The following is a 23,041-nucleotide window of genomic DNA, read 5'->3' as shown; positions in this document are numbered from 1 at the left end:
GTCCATACCTGCCCTTGATGTTGAAGTTCTTCCCCAGCATCAGGTGTTTGAGGGAGGGATGCCGGGAGAACGCTGGGATGACAGCCAGCAAGTCAGCATCCAAACCTACACACACACACACAAACAGAAGCCAACACACATCATTGGAGTACGAGCGCAACGCCAGCAGTGGTACGCTCAGTGGAGCTTATGTGAAAACTCATTCAAAGTAGACCTTTAATTACATCCTAGTACGTGCCAATAAAAAAGTAGAAACATGCCTGAAACTTCAAGTTATTCTGGACCATAAATAGGCAATCCATTAACTGGTATAAAGTACCGAACAAGTCGTATTTTATTACATAAAATTGAGTATTACTGGGCCGTTATACCAGTGACTCATGATTTGCTGAGCCAGGTGCTAACATTTCTGGCCCTCAAAGCTCCATTTTTCCCTCTCTCTCTCTCATAGTCCATTTTGGAACAAAATCTCACTGCCCACTGAAATTCCAAAATACTCCCAATTAAACCTCCTCCTTCTCACACCCACTCACCTTTTCAAAAGCTCAAGGATAGAGGATGCTGCTAAATGGAAGCGGTTACCATGGCAAGATATTTCAGAGTAAAATGCCTCATTCAGGGATCAAAAATATCTGCGGGTTAAATAAACTCCAGCGCTCACAGTGAAGTGCATTCATTTTACGAAAGCTTGCTGTGACACATTCAAGGAGGGTGGGTGACGGAAGCTGCTTGCAGCTAATGTTTCAGGTATTATTAGCGTCTCTGTTATAATACTATAACTAGATTACTGGCTGTTTGGGAAACGAGCTGGTCAGCGGTCAGCAGGGTAGGAGGTAAAAACAGTCCAATATATATTTTTAGTTCTAGTTTTTACCCATTACAACATCACAGGATTCATTGGTTAAGTGTCAGATTTTTTACTGAAACTTCAAGGTGAAGAACAGTCCTGTAAAATTTGAAAATATATCAAACTAAATATGGACATGCATCATGAACAGAACTACACTTTGCAGTAGTTCTAGTCAACACAATCAATAGCAGATTTTTAGGCATCAAGTAGTTTATGGTATTTATTTAAAGACAATTTAATTGGACTGCATAAATAATGGTCTTTAAAAGAGATTTCGATAACTCCCACAAACAGGACTAAGATTAGGCAAGAATCAAAACATGCCTTTGTTGGTATGTTAACACAGTGATTCAAATTCACACATACATTTGCATCATCAGTGGTATGATGCAGCAGGTCTTTATTCACTATGCTCAGCTGGTAATCAGGTCTTGAATGTAAAGACAAAAATCTGGTGTCGCCATGAATGATTACATCATTGTTGAACTATGAAGAAATACATTAGTTCAGCCACTAAACTCACACAGATAAGGGGACTGGAATCAGCTTCTTTATTCATGCTTCAAAATATCATTCTCATTTTATCAGTCATGCTAGTAGACTAGTAAATTCTAATCGCATTCATGTGGGTGTGCACTGCCGTGTCTCTTTTATACATTTAACCTTTTCATATTTTCCCATAGTTTCATTTTTCTTTGTAAAAACAGCTACTTTGTTGCCAGAACACTTTTCCATCACTAGGATGGGTCAGAAGATGCCAACGCCAGCCTGTGAACATGCAGGGGTTTAGTTAGCGAGCCGATAACCAGCTCCGTGTGACCACTGATCGCCACAGGGAGGGTAAGTGAGTCCAGATAACAGTAAGACACCCTGGGTATGATGAACTCTCTTCATAGTGCAGGCCTCTGGTTGTTGTGTTTGTGGCATTTCAAGTACAAGTGCTGCCAACAGTGAAGCTGCAGATTCACCTCAAACTATCCGATGTCAACACTCACAGCTGAAGGGTGCTTCTCCCAGCTCTACTTACATTTTCATTTACTGGTTGTTATAAAATGCAGACAGATAGATCAGGAAATAACCAATATCAACCAACAGTACTGGCCCACCGATAAATCAGCCAGGCTCTAGGGACTGAGACTGGTTCACTAGTTTAGTTTAAAAGAAAGCCATTCAATTTAAAAGCTGATGGAGTCAAAACAATAATGGCGTAGTCTATACGATTTACAGCTACCCAACACACATACAACAACCCCTGTAAGTGCATCCCTTGTGGGTTCTTACCATTATCAGAGATATCTAAAGTCCCCACGCATGAAACTCGAGGAAACAGCTCCTGAATCACCCCGGCACCTGCTGACCTCAACTGTGGAAGGCAGACAGAGAGGAGCAGAGCATGATGGGATAGCCACAGGAGGTGATATATGAAGATGATGAGTGAATACACCCTGAGTACAGGCCGACAGAGCGTACCTCACAGCTGCTGATGTCCAGGTGTAAATCAGTGATATGAGGGTTATTGGACAAACCGAGGAACAGCGCCCTGAAGGAAAACAGAGGTAGGATGGGATGGGAAAGAGAGCGAGAGAGAGGAAATACAGATTAATCGTGAAGCAGATATAGAAAAAGGGGTACGAAAATGATAGTTAGATAAGAGGAAATGTTGAGAAACAGAGGTCAATTGAGGCACAAGGATGAGCAAAAACCACATTGGAAAAGAAAAATAAGTAAAAATCAGTTCCACTTAAATCCAATCGCCTTTCTCCCTCTAACAACCCCCCCTCCTGCCCCACATTCTCCTCTGCACACCTAAAAGTTTAAGAACCATCTTAAAGGATTTAGAGAAAAGTAGCTTAAATATAAGATTCATAGCTCACTAAGTTGGCAACAGAAATTACCTCAAAAACCTTCAAGTTTTATTCAGAAGTGGCCGATTGTAGCGACTGTACATTTACACAAGCCCAGCTGGATGCGGGGGGAAAATACATTTGCACATCAAGGCTCCGCTGGAGGTTGTTCTTGTGCAATGAATACACATTTAAGAGTTATGCACCATGAGGAGGTAATGAGGAAAAGTGCTAAGTGGGGAGTCTGCTCCATCCATTTTGGCAGGGATCCATCACGCAGCGCGCAATCATCCCAATTGCTGGCATTTTGCTTTGTTTTCTCTGCTATTGATTGTGTTCAGCAGGCTATACGCCTAGCAGAGAAACTGTAATATTGCAAAACTCCATTTATCCCCGTTGGGAAACTCCTTTTTTTTTGTTGCTTGGCTGCTTTGTGAGCTGGTTTAGCTACAGATCTCCTGAAGCTGGTGGGCATAGAGTCCTCCACAAAGACACGTCAGCACAGTGGAAGCTGGCCAACACGGGGGCTTCAGTCTGTGTCAACTGATTGAAGGCCAGTCAACTAACGGAACAGTGAACTGGCTCCACTGTCAAGGAAAAGCATTTGAAGCCTAATGTGCACCTTGATGATTAACTCTCACTGGTGGTTTGGATGCAAACCACACTCCATATGGCATAAGCTATTTTTGTACTGAAACAATGATGACCGAAAAATGGCAACCTTGTTTGCTGGGCGGTTTTTGCTTTAAATTAGGACAGGTTAGGGTACTATCCTCCTCCTATCAAGGCCTCTGCATGCATTAAAGTTAGAGTACAGGAATAGGAATGCAGAAATAATGCATTGGGGGGGGGGGGGGGGGGCTCTCCCATTTCTACAAGTCTCCTTTTGGATGGAAAACCGAAAAGCCTTCAGCGGTCTTCCTCCTTGAGTTCGGTTTATACAGTGTTTTGAAACTAAAGCAGCTTACAGCATCATGAGTGGATACATTTTTAGCTGGAGTGGCCCCAGTGGGAATTCATTCTTCAGCACTCGCAGTCAAAACTGCCAGTGACACCCTGAACAAGGTTAGGAGTTAAAAATAACAAGATGCGCGAGTTTGTCTTATAACCCACATATATCATCAACCTCCACTGAAGCTAAACAGAATATGAGTTCTGGCTGTACCCGCAAAGTTTCCATTCATCACTATTCTCCCGCAAAAGTAAAAAATGTACCTGATCGCACAGCTGCTCGGCAGGTAGTCTGAGGGGGAAATGCTGCGTCCAATATCATAACGAAAGAAACGTGTCTCCCTCAAGTCCGCGTTTGCTCACTTAAGGCGTTTCATCCCGTAATTGGATTATTTTGCAGATTTCATTACTCCTACTGTGCATGAAATTTGTAGTAGAAATGCTGGGAGACATCATCCAAAAATTATTAAAGTGAGGTTTTTTAAAGCAACAGATTCGCTTAATTCATAATTCCAAGCCTACTGTAATATTTCTATTTTCAAAAAGGACTTTAAACTTATCTTGTAGGAGTAAGTGGCTTCTCCAAATTTCAGTCATAAAGTATGTAGGAGGCACAGGAACACACTTTCTCCAGCGTCTCCTTAGCAGGTAATTTATAGCTTTTTTTCCTCTAATAATACTAGCATAATATTTCAGTAGCTGCTTGATGTCTATATTAGCGCATCCTGTTGGCATCTTGGCATTTATTACAGGATATTTTGCCAAGTCAGTATATGCATCACGTCTAGAGATTTCCCAAATGAAGTGGAAGAGAATCAGATGCCAGTTGGCTGTCACAAATGATGATATACAGGTCAAAGCTAAACATATAGTCAGCAGAATATTTATACTGTAGCCACATCAAGAAGACCCAGTGTATCAATACATAATTAGAATACAAAACTAACAGTAGTTAGGTCGGGACCACAAGAGTCTAAAGATGATTGATATTTCTATCTGCAGTAATTTATATTTGACAGTGTGGGGTCTTTTGTGGGATAGCAGCAGCAAACCTAGCACATTACAGAGCAGACACCAATGACAGCAAGTATGAGACTGATCAAGTTAGACACAGCATGAAAGGCAAAGCAGGAATGGTGGGTTGCCAAGCTGCTTGCACCTCCACAGCAACTGTGGGCAGGCTAGAGCATTTTGAGTAGCACAACCTATATGAGCTCTAACAGGATGGCAGCAGAGTTCGACTGACAGTCTTATGAGCTAAAGCAAAGCCCAACCCAATTTTGTTTAGAACTCCATTTAGGGTGTGCGCTAATTTCATAACAATACTCCTTTGTATGACTCCCTGAATGAAACTGTAATTAAACCTGAAGACTGATGACAAAAAAGTCAATTTCTTGTGACTGGTTTTGTCATAATGTCACATCATAAAGACAGATTCTAATTTGGCTTATCAGACATATGCACCCCTAATTATCATGGGTTGGTCCTGATGACAGCATACAATTACCAGTTTACTGCCAGACACTGAGCTTGAGCATATTCTTTGACCCTCTTTATATGTAGACTTAACATGCCAGTTAGTAATATATAGTGCTTTGGTACCTTTATGGCAACTGTGCCCAGCGCTGACTTTGATCTATGTGTCATAAGAGAAAAGAGACCTCTCTCTTCACAGGTCACTTCTTCTGTCAGAACTATGAGCATCTTCACAGAGCAGCTTTTGAAAGGTTGTTTTGATGCATTTTTCTGACTGACTTTTTTATTTGGCATTTTTCTCCTTTATCTATATCTGCATACAGGTTTGTGACTCTTGGGGATTATATCTTGTTTTTTCCACCATCAAATAAACTTTAGTCTTTTGTGTCATATGGAAATACAATGTAATGAGCCAAGGTCCAGTAACACATAACAATACATACAAAAGATCCTGAAGTACTGTGCAAAAGCAACAGGGTTTTTTTCCTCCCGCCGGACGTTGCTTGATTTTAAGTCATTTTCAATCCTCGCCATTTACAGAGGAATGGGTTTTATTTTTTGGGGTTTTTTTTTATTTCTTAAGCAACTTAACGCTGACGTATGAATCATGATCAGAAACTGTGTCAGTGGAAGGGTGGCTGTCAAGAAGCCAAGGAAAGGAAATGAGGAGAAAAGGCTGAGGTATCCCAAATTGCACAAGACCTGGACTGAAAATCACTGGCAACCAGTCTTATAAAGTCATTAACGCAAATATGGTTCAAATCCTTGTCAATATATGGAGGGGTTCAGGTGAAGGTTACAACAGTGGATGTCTACAGCCGTCTGTAAAACACAGTGGAGGCTCTGTCACAGTTTTGCACTGCATTTTGGCCAGTGGTGTCAGCGACCTTGTTAAAATTTACTGAATAACAAACACAAAAAAGTACCATCAGATTTTGATACACCATGCAGCAACATCTGGAACATGTCTGACTGGCGACAGCTTCAGTTTTCAGCATGACAATGATCCTAAACAGCCAACGCAGTAAAAACATACATGGATAGAAAAACACCATCAGTCTTGGATTGGCCTCCAAAGAGTCTGGACCTCAACATTATTGAAGCAGTGTGGGATCATCTTGACAGAGATGAGAACAAAAGGCAGCCAACATCCAAAGAAGAGTATTGAATGTCCTTCAAGAAGCCTGGAGACTGTTTAAAGCAACTGAGTTAAGGAATAAAGGTGGTTATACCAAATATTGACTTTCAGGCTTGTTAGAATTGTACAAACTGTTTTTGCCTTATATACTTATGTCCATGTACGCCTCCACATGTTTAAATTAAATTGTTGTACTTCTTTCCCATTTTCCTCATATACATAAATGATGGGTGGCTCAAGACTTTTGCACAGCACTTCCAATTTCCAGTTTGATTTTCCCTGAAAATCCATGCGTTTCACAGCGACTCACCTCATCGAATCAGGGGGGACCTTCATAGAGGCCAGGCTGACATGTGTGAGGCTGAATGCTGAGCTGAAGAACTGACGGAAAGTTGGCAGAGAATCTCTGGCTTTTCTGGAAAAAGGACAGTACAGAAAAAACAGGAAGATTTTAAAACAGAGGGGGAGAGGAGCACCGAGGAGAGCATTTAAGTTAAATCTTAATCAGGCAGACCGAAAAATAGGATGACACTGATCTATAACAAGAGCGAGGATGACAGGAGGACTTGATACGCTCATAAAGAGTGACAGAGAATTTGCAGTAGACAAGCAGAGCAATGACAGGGGGGGAACAAGGGAGGGAAGAGAGCCAGAAGAAGGCTGAAGCAAAAAAGATGCTCGCTGCGACATTTGGGTCAGTATTATATCAACCCGACAGCATGAAAAGGTGAAGTCGGCATTAATTACTGCCATCACTTAAAAGGTAACATGGACCTATTATCTAACCATCTGCCTGACATATACAGCACATTAGCCCGTCATCATAGGAAGCATAGAGAATAAGTCTCCATGTATGAACAACATTCCTCTGAGTCAGAGCAGGCACTGTACTCGGCATTCATGGAATGAATATAGTGTACTGTTTCCGATCTGTTTAGCACTTGTCAAAGCTGTCAATCTGCCGTTCCAGCCCCCGCGCTGTACACATAATTCACCACAGGGGAGGATGAGGAAGGGAGGCTAGAGGAGGAACGATAAAGTCATGAGTGGCGAGGAGGAGGAGGAGGAGAGAGTGAGGGGAAGGATGAATTCATCTTGCAGAAAGATGAAGTTTGTTTTTCTTGGAAAGATTACCTGCTATTGCTTTTCAGGCGGCTGATATGTTGTTTACTTGTGCAGCACAAAACTCTTTTTTTTAGCTTCTACCTGATAAATGAGTATTGCTGTCACTGATGAGGCACTTTGAAAGCAAACTCATGAGAAGTAAAATTTACCTCATAGTTCACTAGTCAAAAAAACCCCCTATATATAGAGAGATAGACAATCTTTTATACTTGACATGAAAAGCACAGCTGCGGCTGATTTCATTAACAATTCTATGAAAGCAGCCACCAGGGATTTGAACTATATTCAGTCCCTCCCACCTGAAACCCAGTGTATTTTATGAAGCACATAGGCACAGGCATGCATGTTGCATTTTGAAATGCTGAGGGTGAAGAACATTTTTTTTAACCAAAATCAATGTCATACCCACTCCCAGTACCACAGTTTAAAACCAAAGTTTTATCTCAGCATGATTTTTTTTTCTTTGACCAGCTTTGAACATCGATATGTCCTTGTCCACTAGAATAGGCCCTGAGCAACAGATCCACAGTTAGAAGTGCTCAGCCGTCTCTACAGACTGTGTAGAAATGCCATGGAGACTATCCAACACATAGTAGCAGGATGTAAGATTCAAGCTGGAAACGCATACATTTGGAAGCACAACCTAGTGACTGTGATAGGCTACAGGAACATCTGCGCCGCATATGCACTAGAAGTCCCCAAGTCCCGATGTGAAATCCCACCAAAGGTGGTTGAGAACAACAGGGCTGAGGTCCTGTGGGAGTTCCAGTTCCATACAGACAAGCAGCCAACCAACCAGACATAGAGGTGGTTGACACGGAAGATTAGAAAAAAGTTGTGACAGATGTGGCAATCCCAGCAGATAGCAACATCAGGAAGAAGAAGCATGAGAAAATAGAGTACTAGGAGTACAAGGAGCTAAAGAAACAACTGGAGCAGATTTGAAAAGTAAAATCCAAACAGGTCCCACTGGTAACAAGAGCAGTATGAACTATAACATCAGAGATCTCCATCCAGAAGAGCATAGTCCTAATTAGCAGAACCCCCAAACTCCAAGGACTCTGTTAGAGCACCCCAGCTTGAGAAGAACAGACAAACTACCACCCAGGGGTGATGGTGGAGTTATATATACCATATGTTCAGAGTCCCTGATCTATCCTGACTGCACAATTGATGATTCACCAAATTATTGTTGGTTTAATATGACAGCAAACTACAATAAAAGGCTTATTCCTTACTTTAACAGTTTAATCATACATATCATAATCATTTAAGGTTCGTCTTTTCCAATGATGCTTTAGCACCTTATTGTAATGGCTTCCTTAAGCTCGATCAACACTTTGACTCCGTTATCTGAATTAAGCCATTTCAGAAACACAGTCACACTTTCAAACAAGTCCTTCAAACTTCATCAACACTTTGTCAACCTTACTTTCCAACATCCAGAAACACACAAATTACTTTTAGTGTTTCCTCTTCCACTGACACTTCAGCTTGAAAATATGTCAGGCCTAGGCAGCTGCTACGTCAGTCTCAGAGAGCAGGGCGTTAAAAGATTCATGTTAAAAAAATTGTCTGGATAGCTGGGGAAGGAAGCGTTTTGTGGAAGTCCCCTCAAAGCATCTCCAACAGCAAGTGCAAACTTAGCCACGGTTATGAAAACTGCACAAACACGCCAGAACTAAAGAGAGACATCACCTGTCTTTAGTAATACACCCTGTAATGCTGCACCAGCACCCCAAAATAGCCTAAAAGGGAAAGCTGCTCTGCACTCTCCTCTCCTCTGATTGCTGAGACAATTTTGTCATGTGTTTGGCACAGCTGCTTCACAGATATGAGCGCAGTAATTTGACTGGCTGGGAATATAATGAATAATCACTACACCCTTCCAATTTCTGTTCCACTTCAACAAATTCCTGTGTGCATATTGCAGCGTGAGCCCGAGCCCTTATTGTCCTTGTGCACACGACCCAGTGCTTCACACTGACTGTTATGACTGTCTATTAGAATATAATTTAGCAACTTGCCACGCTGGCCTTGAGAAATTTGACCGGGACACATTTAACTTTTAACGGGCTCTCATTTTAAAAGTGGCGTACGCACACGGGCGGAAGTAAACGTGCCGAACTGTGGCGTCTGAATTCCCATTAGGCAAATGCATGGTTGACAGAGTACAGTAACCTGTTTTAGAACATTCGCCCCATGCAGACAAAACCATGTTAGCTTGGCTATAAGATTAAACTGCATGGCGAGAGAGCAAATGAGAAAGGGAAAATGTGAGATAAAGAGGGGGAAAAAGTGGGAGAAAATGAAGTTGTGAGGGATTAAAAAAAAGAGGAAAAGGTCACAAGGAAAAAGAAAAAAGAAAAAAGAAGATAAAGACATTGAGGAAGACAGTAGTGAGAGAAACCCCGGCAGCTGCACTACAATCACAAGTCGCTCCTTTTCAGATAACCTCCCAGTGTGTGTAACAGCAGCTCTCCTTTGACCCATTTGTAACGATTAGCATATAGCCCGTCAAAGCTGCACGGATACAGAATGGCTTCTGTCACATAAGCAGATACGGTGTCACTGTCTCTCTCATGAAACACTCTCCAGAGAGCTCTATCAGCAACTTGTAACCGTGCCTGCACGTCTGTGTGGCAGCATCTTCCTAGACTCCTCATTGTTAGTCAAAAGTGACCACATCTGTATGTGTGCAAAGGGTAAAGGAGTGGTCTGAGGCAGCCCGCTCCATATTCATGAGCAGCAGTCAGGTGGTCGGTTCTTATCAAGTCGGTTCAGTTTCGTGCCTTCGTGTCGTTACGGCAACACAGCAGCCATCCGACCGGCAGCACCGAGCCAGCGTGCATTTAATACCACAAGAGCAGCAGGAGGACTGCAACTAGGAACTACAAACACAGGAAGAATGTGATGAGAAAGAGCAAAGGTAAAGATGATAAAATGTGTAGAAGGAGGTAGAGCGATAAGGATACAGGGAAGGAAGAGTGGGGCGTATAAGTTGAGAATGATGAGGAAGGAAAGGAGAGAGGTATAAATGAGGGAAGAAGAGTTATGAAAAAGGGAACGATAAAAAGCAGAAAGAAAAGACTGATGGAGAATAGATGCCATAAGTAAAAGGAAGGGGAGAAATAGAGGTGCTGCTAGACAGGTGCAAAAAAAAAAGATGGATAGAGAGATAGAGTAGATAAAAGTAGACACGGATAGGGGAAAAGAAGGAGGCATGGGAGCCTGGGGATTGGAACAATAATTCCCGTCTAAAATTAGTCTCATTTTTCACCAACTTCTTTCTCTGTAATTCTGTAATGTAATATGCTGAGCAGGGAAGCTCCCAGGCTCCTGTGGGACATGACATGATGAGAGCCGGAACGGCTTCTGCCTGCTAGTGAAGATAACAAACACACACAGGGTTCAACCGCACACAACACGCACGCCAACAACAACAACAACCCAAGCACTGTTGGGCATGCATACAAGTGCTTGACAGACAGAAAACCTGTTAGCAAACAGAGACATGTGTACATTAAAGGAAGCTGGAAACATTCGGCACACACAGATGCAGCGAGGCAGAATAAATGAGGGATGCGATGTGAGCTTGTATGCTAATTCTATCAGCGAGGTCCAGGGCTAAACGCTAATCTACGGGAAATAAATGATGATGCTCGCTCTCCTCTGTGCCTCCTGACTGGAAAATTTCCAGAGCTGTTTGGCTGAGTCATATTAAGCAAACTGATATATATATTTATATATTTATATTCAAATAAAAATAGCCTAAACTGGGATTTACACTTGAGGTGAATGCCCACCTGTGAGAGAAGGAGTTCTTGGAGAGATTCAGGTAGGAGAGGTCAGCGCAGCAGCCTCGCAGCAAGGCCCCAAACAACTGGCAGAGAAACAGAGAGATAAATGGGAGGTGTCATGTTCACTATGGTGAACACGATTGTGTTGTATAACAGTTATTTTGGCTCTTGAGTATTGAAAAAACAGTTATAGCACAAATTAAAGCTGACACAAAAGCAATGTGAAGACTCTTGAGTAAATATATAGTTTGAAGTTTAAAGACAGCCTTGCTTGAAATTGAAAAATAGAATTTAGCAGAAGCTCTGCATGTTGTAAAAAAGGACAAGTACAACGAGATACGACAGGCGGTCAAATCATGACAAAAAGCAGTCTCGTTTCGGGATTTATTTGATCCTTTCTGTGCCATATGGCTTGACTTTCCACAGAATAATGCAGTGTTTGTCATTAACTTTCTACAACTGCAAACAGGCGCATTTAGCATCTGCTGCATGTGATTTTCCAAGAAATATGACATCGTCAGAAATCAGTGCTGGGAATTCTCCTCTACAGGGTGAAAACTAAACAAAGTGAAACTCTGAGGCTGAGAGGAGTACATGATAAAAGATGCTCACAGTCCTGCGTCATTCATTCATTCCACTTAGCATTGGACAATACTTACTCTAAATCCCTGCATCTGAGTATAAAAGGTAGTTACTTGAGCTTTTGTACTTGTCTTTTCAATACATTTGAAATACATTACATAAATATTCTACATAAAACATGGTGAGCTTATAAAAAATGGTTCAATTGTTAACAGTTCCACTGCATAGTCATTTTCCCCATATCAACATCTGGTTTCACTTAAAGTCAATTCTATATTTTTACTCCAGTGCACAAAACCTTTTACTAAACTTCTCATTCTGACTGTCAACAAGCACACTAATGTTTGGGCCTTGTGACCTTAAATAGAACAACCATATATTTTTCATGACAAATTCTGCATGATTCACAGTTTATCTAGTGCAACCCCTCACTGCATTTAGAGTCTAAAAACAAGGTGTTTTGTGATTCAATCTCTGTTTGCATCCACAGGACAAAAACAAAGAAAAGCATATAAACTGTAATCCTGTGACAGGCTTTTGTTTTCTTTCCTACTTTGGTAAATCTATTTTGTATTTTGCTCAAAACACTGAGTATTCACTAAGAGTAGTTTATTGGTATATAAACATCAGTCCAAATACCATTCACTGTGACGATGCCCATCTCCCTGAACCAGTGGACTAATTACTAAACTAGGGCTGCTCGATTATGGCAAAAATGATAATCACGATTATTTTCACTGAAATTGAGATCATGATTATTTGACGATATTTATTTAACCCTTTAAGACCTACTATAGAACCAAGTCCGCCAGAGCTTATATTATTTTTTTACATGCTGTAGTGCCATTTGTGGGAGCATTTCAAGTTGCTATACATCAATACAACTGTTATAGCCCATATTTTAATAATATGTATGCATTAAGTCCATAGTAATTACATAAATTGCAAAAAAGTGCAATAAACTACAAAAAAAATTGAAAATCGCTTTTGTTTTGTTTACATATATTTCTACTTGGAGAAATTTAAGAGGTTTATCCCTCAAAACTTTAAATACAATAAAGTTGCAAAAAATAGTTTCCCACCACAGGAAATTTATTTTGAGTGTCTTCATAGTTTTATTTTGGAGATACAGCAATTTTTATATACTGCAGGAAAAACAAACAATCCTATGATGCAAATTTGCAAAGAAAACAGCATGTGCATCATTTCACTGTGGGAAGTGTTACGAACAGCTGATAGGAACGGCAAAGCGTGTTTCTGGAATATTATGTTTTTGTTCCTGCAAGCGCTTTTTATGCAATTTTTGCAAAGCTATATGTGGAACGAAACCGTGACCGAGGACAAGCTGATGGCATAAGATGTAAGTACAACTCCTCCGGTTTCATATGCAAAACAAATTATTGCGCTAGCTTACACGGTTCAGGTTATACAGGGATTTAACAATAGTTACGCAAAACGGAGCATGCAGCTCTGACCGGCTTTAAAGGGTTAACAATGACTTTAAAAAAATAATATAAAATAGTGTGCAACACCACTGAAGTTTTTTTTTACCTCTCTTTTCAACCAACAGCAGTCACTCTCCAAATAACTTCTGCTTAGCTTTCCGAGCTTCCCTCGGGTCCTCTTAATCAGCGGTCTCCAACCTTTTTTGCGCCACGGACCGGTTTATGCCCGACAATATTTTCACGGCCTTTAAGGTGTCGCGGATAAACGAGGGAGGGGCTAATAATCGGCTCAGTCATTTTTAATGATCGTTGAAAGCCCAGATCGTAATCGTGATTAAAATTCGATTAATTGAGCAGCCCTATACTAAACTATATTTAAAGTTTTATAAAGGGTAAATTGCTACTTCCACACAGATGCAACACTATTAGCAATCTAATCATGTCAAATAATAGTCACCAAGGCCACTATCTGAAAGAATAAGTAAGATTTAGTTTTTTAAGAATTCCACTTGTGAAGGAGAGTTGTACTCTGTTAAATTTGGTATTTGTTGAATTCATCTCTTTGGAGTTTAAATGCTAAGTAACATTGTTCCTGTACTCAGAATTGAAACTATCCTTGTATAAACTAGGCCTATAGAAATAACGAGGTTTCTCAGTACGGCATTCAGCCAGGAAAAGAACTTTAGCTGAACTTTAGTTAAAACACTGAATTAATTTTATTGTCTGTGAAAGACTGACAGAGAACATTTTCTCTCTACCTTAAAGAAATGTTTGAATGAAGGTTTGAATCATTAATATTTGTTTCAGAATATTTGGAAGCTGCTGCACGTCACCACTTACTCAAATCTACACCCTAAATGAGCGACAATAATGTAGACTGAAAAATAAAAGTGATATTTTTATACAAAACGGAGTCTTGTTTGGCTACTTTTCCCGTGTATATTTAAGGGTTAACGGCCCCGAGTTCCAGCAGTCAAATGAAAAACAGCCAGTAGTGTTTCTGCCAATCTTTGAAAGAGTGTACGGAAAGTGCTCATCTGTCAGAGAAGTCTACTAATTCCCGATAGCAGGACCAAATGGGCAATAAGAAGTGTAATTGTATTGTACTGAATCAAAGTCAAGCTGAGCCCATACCAGGAAAAACGAATTACTATTCTTCAATTTGTTGCACTGGATATCTATCAAATGTTTAATGCCTCAAAAAAAAAAAGAAGCTGTACAGGATTCGTGCAGGAAACCAAGTATGCTGTGTCGCACGCAGTTCTCTGCCTATATGATCCATGCTGCATTATGCTGCACAGCGCCATGTATCATTCATCAGAGGCCATTATCAATCAAGCCATGCCTTGTGATGATATGGCTGACTTTCAAAATAAAGAGCTTTAGGGAGTACTAAAGTGAATGTGCAGGGACCTGTGATCCGCCCAATGTTAAAATAAAGATGATAAATATGTGTTTGTTAGGCAGGAGGACGCAAATTTGATTGGCATTAAACCAAACCCAGATTCCCTGGAATACTTTAAGCAGCATCCCATCACTTGTGAGAGGTTAAACTATCGGACAAATCCATTTTTTTGCGGGCAGTGTGATCCATCACGCAAATTGATTAATCGACCGTTGTCTGTGTGTCAAGCGTAGATTAAAAACAGAAACGTATTAATAATTCAATCCAACAAGCTAACACTAAAAAAGACTAATTTTCCCCGAGATAGCTCCTCTCTAAAGGATAAATGACAATTAGCACAAAAAAAAGGACATTAAAGCAGGTCTCACAGAGAACTCTTTCTGTCACCCTCTGAAGGTGAGCAAGTTCAACTTGGAAATAAAGCAGAAGAGAAGCAATGACTTCCATCCATGCACATAATTCAATATAAAATTCATTGCCCACATTAACAGGACGGGTGGGCTAGTCCTCTGCGAAACAGATTCCTGGCTGACAAGCTCGCTGCTTTTAGGTGTTAAAATTGCTCAAGTGAAGAGCGGCGAGGGAGGAAAGTAAACGTATCACAGCGACAAGAAAAGTCCAGAAACTGTTTGCCTTTTTCTTTTTTTCCCCATTTCCCCCCAAAAAACATAATAATAAGTACAAATCAAGAGGAAATTATATTTTTGAGAAACCCAAGGTTAGCCAGTGTCTGTGCTCTGATTTAGTTCCACACTAAAAGTTGTTTAAACAATTGTAAAGAACTAACATAATTATTCTGTATTGTGATAAATATTTAGTGTCAAAAAGCTTTAGATAAAGAGAATTTATCTATAGCTAGAATCTACATCTGTGATATTTCTTTCTCTTTCTTCTTTCAAAGGTTAAATATGTACTTCCTTTAAGTTGAGTTTTTTATTTTGTCATTTTTAAATCAGAGGTAGATGTTCTCTAAACTGTAGCTTTAGTTTTTCATTTGATTTCTTCTTCTTTCTTTTTTTAATTTAATGTATTGTGATACAAATGAACTGGAGAAAGAAAAAGTACAATTTTTTTGCATTTCTTCAAGAAGCAGAAGTATTGCACAGAATGACCCATTATATTAATATATCTACACATTACATCATTTTTATAAAGTACAGTTTGGTCTGCCATTACTAGCAGACTTTCAAAGTATTTACATCCTGTTGTTTTCAGCACTAACTCTATACTTTCACCTTCCCATGAAAGCTTAAGAATGTATTTTTTTAATGTAAAACTGCAGCACCTGTCATGTGGTGTTCGTAAACAGTAACCATTGGTTATTCTTTTATTTGTCATTCTACTCAAAAAAATGTGTCTGTTTCTTTAAACAACACAAAGTAAGAAAGGTTCCTACACTAAGCTTGACTTACAGTACTACATAAAGTCTAAGGTGCAGCTGTACATTGTAACCTACACCTTAGAATTCATGCTACTGCACCAGCTGTGATGGATCTGCTTGGTAGCAAAACCATGTAAATGCAGTATATTATATATTATAATAGTTTAGGATATATTAGCACGAGATTAATGCCTCAGTGAAACAAAATGTCAAATGCCGTAACTGTAACTAGCTGGCATGCAATGCTAATGCAAAAGCCAGTGCTTCGCTAACATAGACCTGTTTACTTTCACTGAAGCCTTCAAAACGGCAGGAGTCTACACACAGCGTGCAAAACAGCATGTTGTTCAATATTTATCTACTCCAAGTCCAAAACAATCCGCTGGGTTTCACTCGTGATGGTTAGCAGTGCAGAAACACATTTAAATGCAGCTTTAAATGCAACTCCACCTGCCGTGGTAAAGCTCTACGGGATTCAGCCCAGATCAAATCAAGTTATGAAAATATTTCAAAACATTTAAATCCAAAAAAAATTTTAATATATTTTTTTCACTGAACAGCAGGTTGATCATAATTTTTATATGAAAAACAATCTCCAAACTATGCTAAACTAAACTGAGTTTAAGATGAAGTAGTTTGGTAATAAGGATAAAATTCTGTTGCCTGTTATGGTGGATACAAGTATAAAGTAGCTGAAAGTTCTGGTGTACTGTATTTGTAGTAGTCAGTACAGAAAATGGAGCATTTACTGTAGATCTTGTCCTTCTGAACCGCTGAACAATGGCAGTGCTTAGATCTTAGATCTGTAGCCGACTCTGACCTTTAACCTCACTGCCGTGGTGGAAACGATAAAAAAAGAATATTTATGTCTGTTCTACCCAACCTTGCCTGTCCCTATGGCGTTCTGTGGCATCAGCAGCAACACAGCACTGACAAAGCAGCAATGACTGAGAATGAACAATAAAATGTGACCTTTTCACAAACCCCTACATCTTCTAAGGAGACACAGACGTTAAAAACGTGAGTACAGTTGTAACTTTCAGCATTTTTAACCACACAGTATCGCATATTTGCAGCAAACCAACTGCCATCGCAGCAGTAATCTGCAGGGACAGACATGTTCAAGTGTGGCCAATGAACTCTCTCCCTGAGAGAAAGCTCCGTCATCCTTTCCACTGTTAGCATATCTGCTACCACAGCAAGATGCCATTTGTCACACTGGCTCACAGACATGCTAAATTTAGACATACTCACAACAACAAAGATGCGAACAAAAGCTTGCAACAAATGCTTCTGTGTGCTTTCCGTAAAAGACATAATTTGTATAAATCACAAAGGTTATACGTCTTCATTATTGGCCCTTCTAAGAGCTCCCACTTTCACCTAAAGCATTATGCAGAGAGAATCTCTATGAGATATGGAATAAAGTGAGGTTTTGTGTGGTAGGCGTTTCATATTCAGACCGCTAGGCCTTTCGGTTTCTTGGCTTGAATCCCATTCTAGTGATGAGATCAGATAGTGATGGGTGGATATCGACTGTAACAAAGACAGCGAGTACAAACCGAGTCCACAGTGCAGTCTGTCCCAGACAGGTCCAAGTGGACCAGGCAGTTAGGCTGGGCCAGGAAGAGGTACAGGTTCTGCATGGGAAGAAGGAGAGAGACTTTAAGATAGTGTTAATATTTCTGAGTTAAGGATGTACACAAGTAAACATCTGCACAGTCAAGGGCAGTGGTCATTGGATTAATTGATACTCTCTCACATGGGAATTAGTTAACATCATTAGAACCCAGTCAATGTAGGATTTTTAAGACCAAGACCAATGCTGATGTTTAGTGATTTAAGTCTGATATTCTGATATCCTTTTCTTTTTAGATTTTCATTTATCAACTGTTATAAATGCCAGTACAAACAGCTGCTGATATATTGATAAATCAGTCCTGTTCTGAACAGTATCCTGCATTTTGACACCGATCTCTCATCCCAATCGATCGCGGCAGATAGCCGACCCTCCCTGAGCCTGGCTCTGTCTGAGGTTTCTTCCTGTTAAAAGGGAGTTTTTCCTTTCCGCTGTCGCCAAAGTGCTTGCCTCATAGGGGGATATACGATTGTTGTTTTTTTCTCTGTATGTATTATTGTAGGAGCTACCTTACAATATAAAGCGCCTTGTGATTTGGCACTGTATAAATAAAGCTGAATTGAACTGATTGGATATAGAGAAAATGACTGATTTTCACTAGATCACAATGTCAAAATTAATCAGTAAAGTGATCTAAACTTGAGTATAAACCTATATTACATATTATATTATAGACATAAAATGTCTTAATTATATATAAGCATGTTTCACTTGTTTATGTGTATTAGTATAAATACTACTATTAATATTTGTAAAATCTGAGATTTGCATCTGCAATACCTGGAAAAACCCTCTAAGCAACTCAGCTAAACTGTGACCTAAACACACAAGTCAGGGTATGGATTTAAAAAAAGAAAAGACTGACTAAGCAGCTAAGGCAACAACGAAGGAGTGCTGAGCTTCAGAGGCTCAGCCTGAAAGCCTGAAGAGATTGTGGAGGCAGTAGCAACTTGCTAGGCGCTTCATCTTCCACAGTTTTATGGGGAAGCGCAGGCATCTCAGCTACAGTTTGCCAGGAGGCACATGGGAGACTCTGAAGTAGGCTGGAAGAAGCCCCTGTGGTCTGATAAGAGACCATAAGGCCTTCAGAATCTGCAGCTGGGCTGAAAAATGTTTTTTCACTGCGCAAACTGACTGAACCTGGTCAACTCCGTCAAAGAAAGTCAGAATCAATATTTATGTACACATGTTTTTTTCTTTTACATTTCCATCCTAAGGTGGCATAACAGCAGCACTAAAAAAAATTATGATTTTCCAGTTTATCAGAATTAAGATATTGTAAACAGTGTAAGTAACAGAGGCCTGAGAATTTTCCATGCAATGATACATTGACTCTTTCCTGATGGGCAAGTGTAAAAAATCTTTATTATAATATTACAAGATTCCTCCCCCCCCCTCCTCCACTCAAGATTTATTACAGTAAGCGTGCATTAATATATTTGAATGGGAACACACAATGCAACAATTTTTGTGCCTTACTGTAGCGTCCTCTCCAGATAAGACCCCAGGGTTTTTGCTAAGGTCCAGATGCAGCAGAGAATTGGAATAGTCGTCAGCTGAGCACAGTGCCTGGGACAATGAAACCACACCTGGGGGGGGGGTGTTGATAAAGGATTAAAAGAGAAGGGATACAGTAGTTTAATTTAATCACTTATAATCTTTTTTTTTCCAGGGGGCCAATTTAATGCTCTGGACATGACATATCATCAACTGAGGAATAAAAAAGCTGAAGAGGTGAAGAAAAACAAAACAATCTGTGGCAAACAAATAAAAACTAATTGAGCAGAGACTTGTCAGTGCATGGCAGGCTTGTACAAAAAGAGCTTTCAGAGGAAGCCAGCCACCTTTTACCCACTATCCCAGTTTCCAAGTGCGCCCTGAAAGCCAAACAAAAGTATGTATAAATCAGATCACTACACAATTACAGCCACAGGCCTGATGGAAGCCCTCATTAAAATCCTCATTCTGCAGCACACAGCACCCCATGTCAGGTTACAGCTTAAATACAGACACAGCAACAGCACTGGTGAAACATCTATGAGAGCCAAACAAATGCAAAGCCTACAACTACCATTTCTCTGTGCTGTATTGAATCTAAAATATATCACTGATAACAACCAACAGGAAGTGTTTTTAGCACTAGAGAGGAGGGTGGAACAAGACAGCCATTGCATGTGCCTATCTGAAGCTGGCAAGGCAGTAAGCTGTTCATCCCTAATTTGTAGCGATTAGGAGGGAAATGAGGGGAAGAGGGGGCAGAGTGTCTAATCCACCCCACACTCTGCCTCAATCCATCTATCAGCTGCTTGATTCTGCTGCAAGCACAGACTTTTAGAGGCCAACTAGTCTGTGTGACATTGTCAAGTGTCTATAGAAGTAATGGTGTGAGAGTTCCTGGGATGCATCAGCTTATTTGCATGTCTGATTAACATCTGAGAGGTGACGTAAGCATGTGTTTATAGCATAAGTGTGCATACGGGCTTTGCTTGGCATAGGTGTTTTAGAGACAGAAGGAAGGAGGGGGAGCGAGAGAGATCTATAAATATTCAACAAAAAGTGCTCAGCCCCTGCAAAGTCAAACCCACCTACCAACACCCAACATTCAAGGTCAGCATGATCGTTTCATTCTCCCAAATCACTGTTTCAACCCAGTGGCTTTTAAAACGGCACCTAGTGTGGTCTTCCCATTCATAACATACAAAAGCAGTCAAGGTCACTGTCTGTAGCATGAAGTTTGCATTTAGCTATACCGTTAAATTAGGGATCTCCTTGCCTATTCTGCATTGAAAATGAGCAGAGCAGTAAATGCACAAGCAGAAGATTTGAGAGGGGGGAGAACTTGCAAGCTAAAGAACAGAAAATATATTTATATGAGTATACATGTATTGTCAAGCAAGTACAGTGACTACAATAAACATATTAATCATTTAGCACATTTAAAAATAAGACTTACAGGCAAAACCAAGATAACAAGTCTCATTAATCGATCTCAAATGACTGTTACATCCCAACTATGCTAGTTAGCTAGTTAGCTTTAGCCAGAGTTTGATTTCCTTGCTTTCCTGGCATTTCACTACTTGATAACAAATTGAATCTTGGATCAACAAGATAGATCTTTTTCATTGAAATGGGTCGGGTTAGTTTAATCCCTCGGGAAAGCTGTAGCTGTATCTCACCAGCTAGCTTTAACCCTGACGTCACATTAGCTTGTAAAGATTAGCCTGTTTGGCCATTAGCTTTTTTGTAGTACTTTTGGTTTTTATTAATTTAATTCATTTTTTAAAATTTTATTGTTGTTACAACATTGTGTGTTTTTCAAGTAGTATAATAATACTGCTCTCTGTAATGACAGAAACGCCCATTATATCAGCTAAATCAGATAATCATTACCCATAATGCCATTTAAGATCAGGAATTACTTGTAATTTGCAATAATCATCAAAGAATAAGCTAAAAGCATATGGAATTACATCTGTATTAACATTATCCTTTTGAATCTGCTTTAATACTGTTTAATATATTGTTTGGGATAAAAGCATTAAAACTGGGACACTCTGCTAATACACAGGATTTCATGGAGAATACTTTTTTTATATAAATAATCGACCACTTTCAGTTTTGACCTGATTATTATTTGTTGGATTGATTCACGTGGGACATTTACTGGTCTGCATTTCTGTTTGAGCAATTGTCCGTTCAAATGCAACTGCATTTAGAGCAGCAGGCCACCATTGTGAACCTGGCTTACAGCTAGCTTTTACAGACAATTTCCAAGCTGTCTTTGAGCAAGACACAGTGTTTTGTACTGCTTTGTGTAATGTAATATGAACTCACAATGATAAAAATCTGTGTTTGTCACACAGTCAGCCACTAGGGGCTGCTGTGTCTAATCGCTGCACACTTACCCTTTGAGGAAAGTGAAGTCTTGGAGAGGTTGAGGAGACGCAGGCCCTTGTTAAGGCGACACACCTGTTGAATAAGGTTGGAAACTCCTGGTAGGAGGAGGGGTGGGGGAAGACAGAGAGGAAAGTCAAGTCATCACTTAAACATAAGAGAACATATATTGATCTATCTACACCAAAGACATTAAATGAGCAGTTCAGTGACAAATCACAAAAATGCCAACAGACTTGCTCATTAACAGTGAATTATGAAATGGTTAAGCAACTTGTAGATACTATGTTGGGCTCTGGAAAATGGTGATGGAGAACTGATACATATTTTTTGCAGGTTAAATGAGAAAATACAAAGCAATTGATCTGAAATGTTAGCCTATATTAAATAACATTTTGGTCATTCCATGTCAGTTCACCAAATGTCTCACATGTGACCGGTTTAGATTGGATATGATAGTGGAGCAGTGAAGGGCTGCAAGTGGGATTCAAACTGGGCTGCTGCACACTGGCCATGTGGCATGTGATCACCTGCACACTGACCACCTGGAAAAAAATATTTCAATGAATGAAGGTAGGGGTGTTTTCACATATCTTTTAGTATAACTTGTTTAGAGGCCGTGTTAGAAGGAAATTACATAGAAAACTACTTGAGATGGGTTATTGTTATGGTAAATATCTGGTACTATGACTCTGTAACTATGGACTCTGAGAAGAATGAATCCTTGAAGTCACTCAAATATCTGAATGTCCAGTCTCTGACAGCAGATTTGCAGGCCTAAATCTACAATTTGCAAAATATGCATTATTTAATTTAGACCCTTTAACTTAAAACCAGCAAAATTGAGAAATATTACAAGTTATTAACAATGCTGGCTGCTTTAGATGAATATTAGTATTTCAAATATTCATATTGGGAAAATGAGAGAACACCATCACAAATTTTGGGTATATTAACAGGAAATTGCTCTTAAAATGAGAGAAAGAAAGGTACGTACCTGGAGATTAACACTAAAGTTGAGGTTTTGTTTTTTTTTTGCATATTTAAGCTTCAAAATCGGCTAAACCATTCATCATCATATTTTCCATTTGCATGAGAAGATGTAAATAAAATATCAGTCGCATGTCTGCAAAACTCCTGCTTCTACTGCAAATCGCAAATGTTTCCAACAATGTTTGAACCCAGAGAAAGTGACACATCAAGATGGTCATGTGGACCGGGAACATTCTTACTCATTTCAGCACCACTGCATTCTGCTCAGGTCAGACTTTCAATAATGCTCACACAGTCCTATTTTACAAAAAGTACATCACATTGGTAAAGATTTCACTGTCGCTGGCATCGATTTCAAAAGGAGCACGTTCTTCACATTCCTCTCCACAGTTTCAATCTCAGTGTTGGTATTTCATGCTTTCTTTGAATCATTTTTTCAGTAGGGGCATAAATCTTAAAAGGCTTGCTTACAGTACATCCCTGCATCTATATGCCCTCACAGAGCTTATATATAGTTT

At 39.8% G+C, this 23,041-nt stretch overlaps 1 protein-coding gene across 7 annotated transcripts in view; it reads right to left on the bottom strand.

Moving 5' to 3' along the window:
- The window catches only part of carmil3 (capping protein regulator and myosin 1 linker 3), a 101,396-nt gene that overhangs the window by 34,667 nt on the left and 43,688 nt on the right, over positions 1-23,041 (bottom strand). For all 7 annotated transcript variants that reach the window (XM_085253418.1, XM_085253417.1, XM_085253416.1 and 4 more), the window contains exons 12-19: positions 21,542-21,628; positions 19,116-19,225; positions 17,560-17,637; positions 11,191-11,267; positions 6,570-6,674; positions 2,321-2,390; positions 2,132-2,213; positions 9-105 (exon numbers count right to left, since the gene is read on the bottom strand). In XM_085253418.1, coding sequence (XP_085109544.1) covers positions 9-105; positions 2,132-2,213; positions 2,321-2,390; positions 6,570-6,674; positions 11,191-11,267; positions 17,560-17,637; positions 19,116-19,225; positions 21,542-21,628 — 706 coding nt within the window. The remainder of the gene's footprint in view (positions 1-8; positions 106-2,131; positions 2,214-2,320; positions 2,391-6,569; positions 6,675-11,190; positions 11,268-17,559; positions 17,638-19,115; positions 19,226-21,541; positions 21,629-23,041) is intronic.

The sequence above is a fragment of the Mchenga conophoros genome, linkage group LG18 (assembly GCF_057382185.1).
Source record: "Mchenga conophoros isolate Kocher_MC1m ecotype Shallow Benthic linkage group LG18, M_conophoros_male_GT1.1, whole genome shotgun sequence".
Classification (NCBI taxonomy): Eukaryota; Metazoa; Chordata; class Actinopteri; order Cichliformes; family Cichlidae; genus Mchenga; species Mchenga conophoros.
This window is presented reverse-complemented; position numbering and strand designations above follow the sequence as displayed.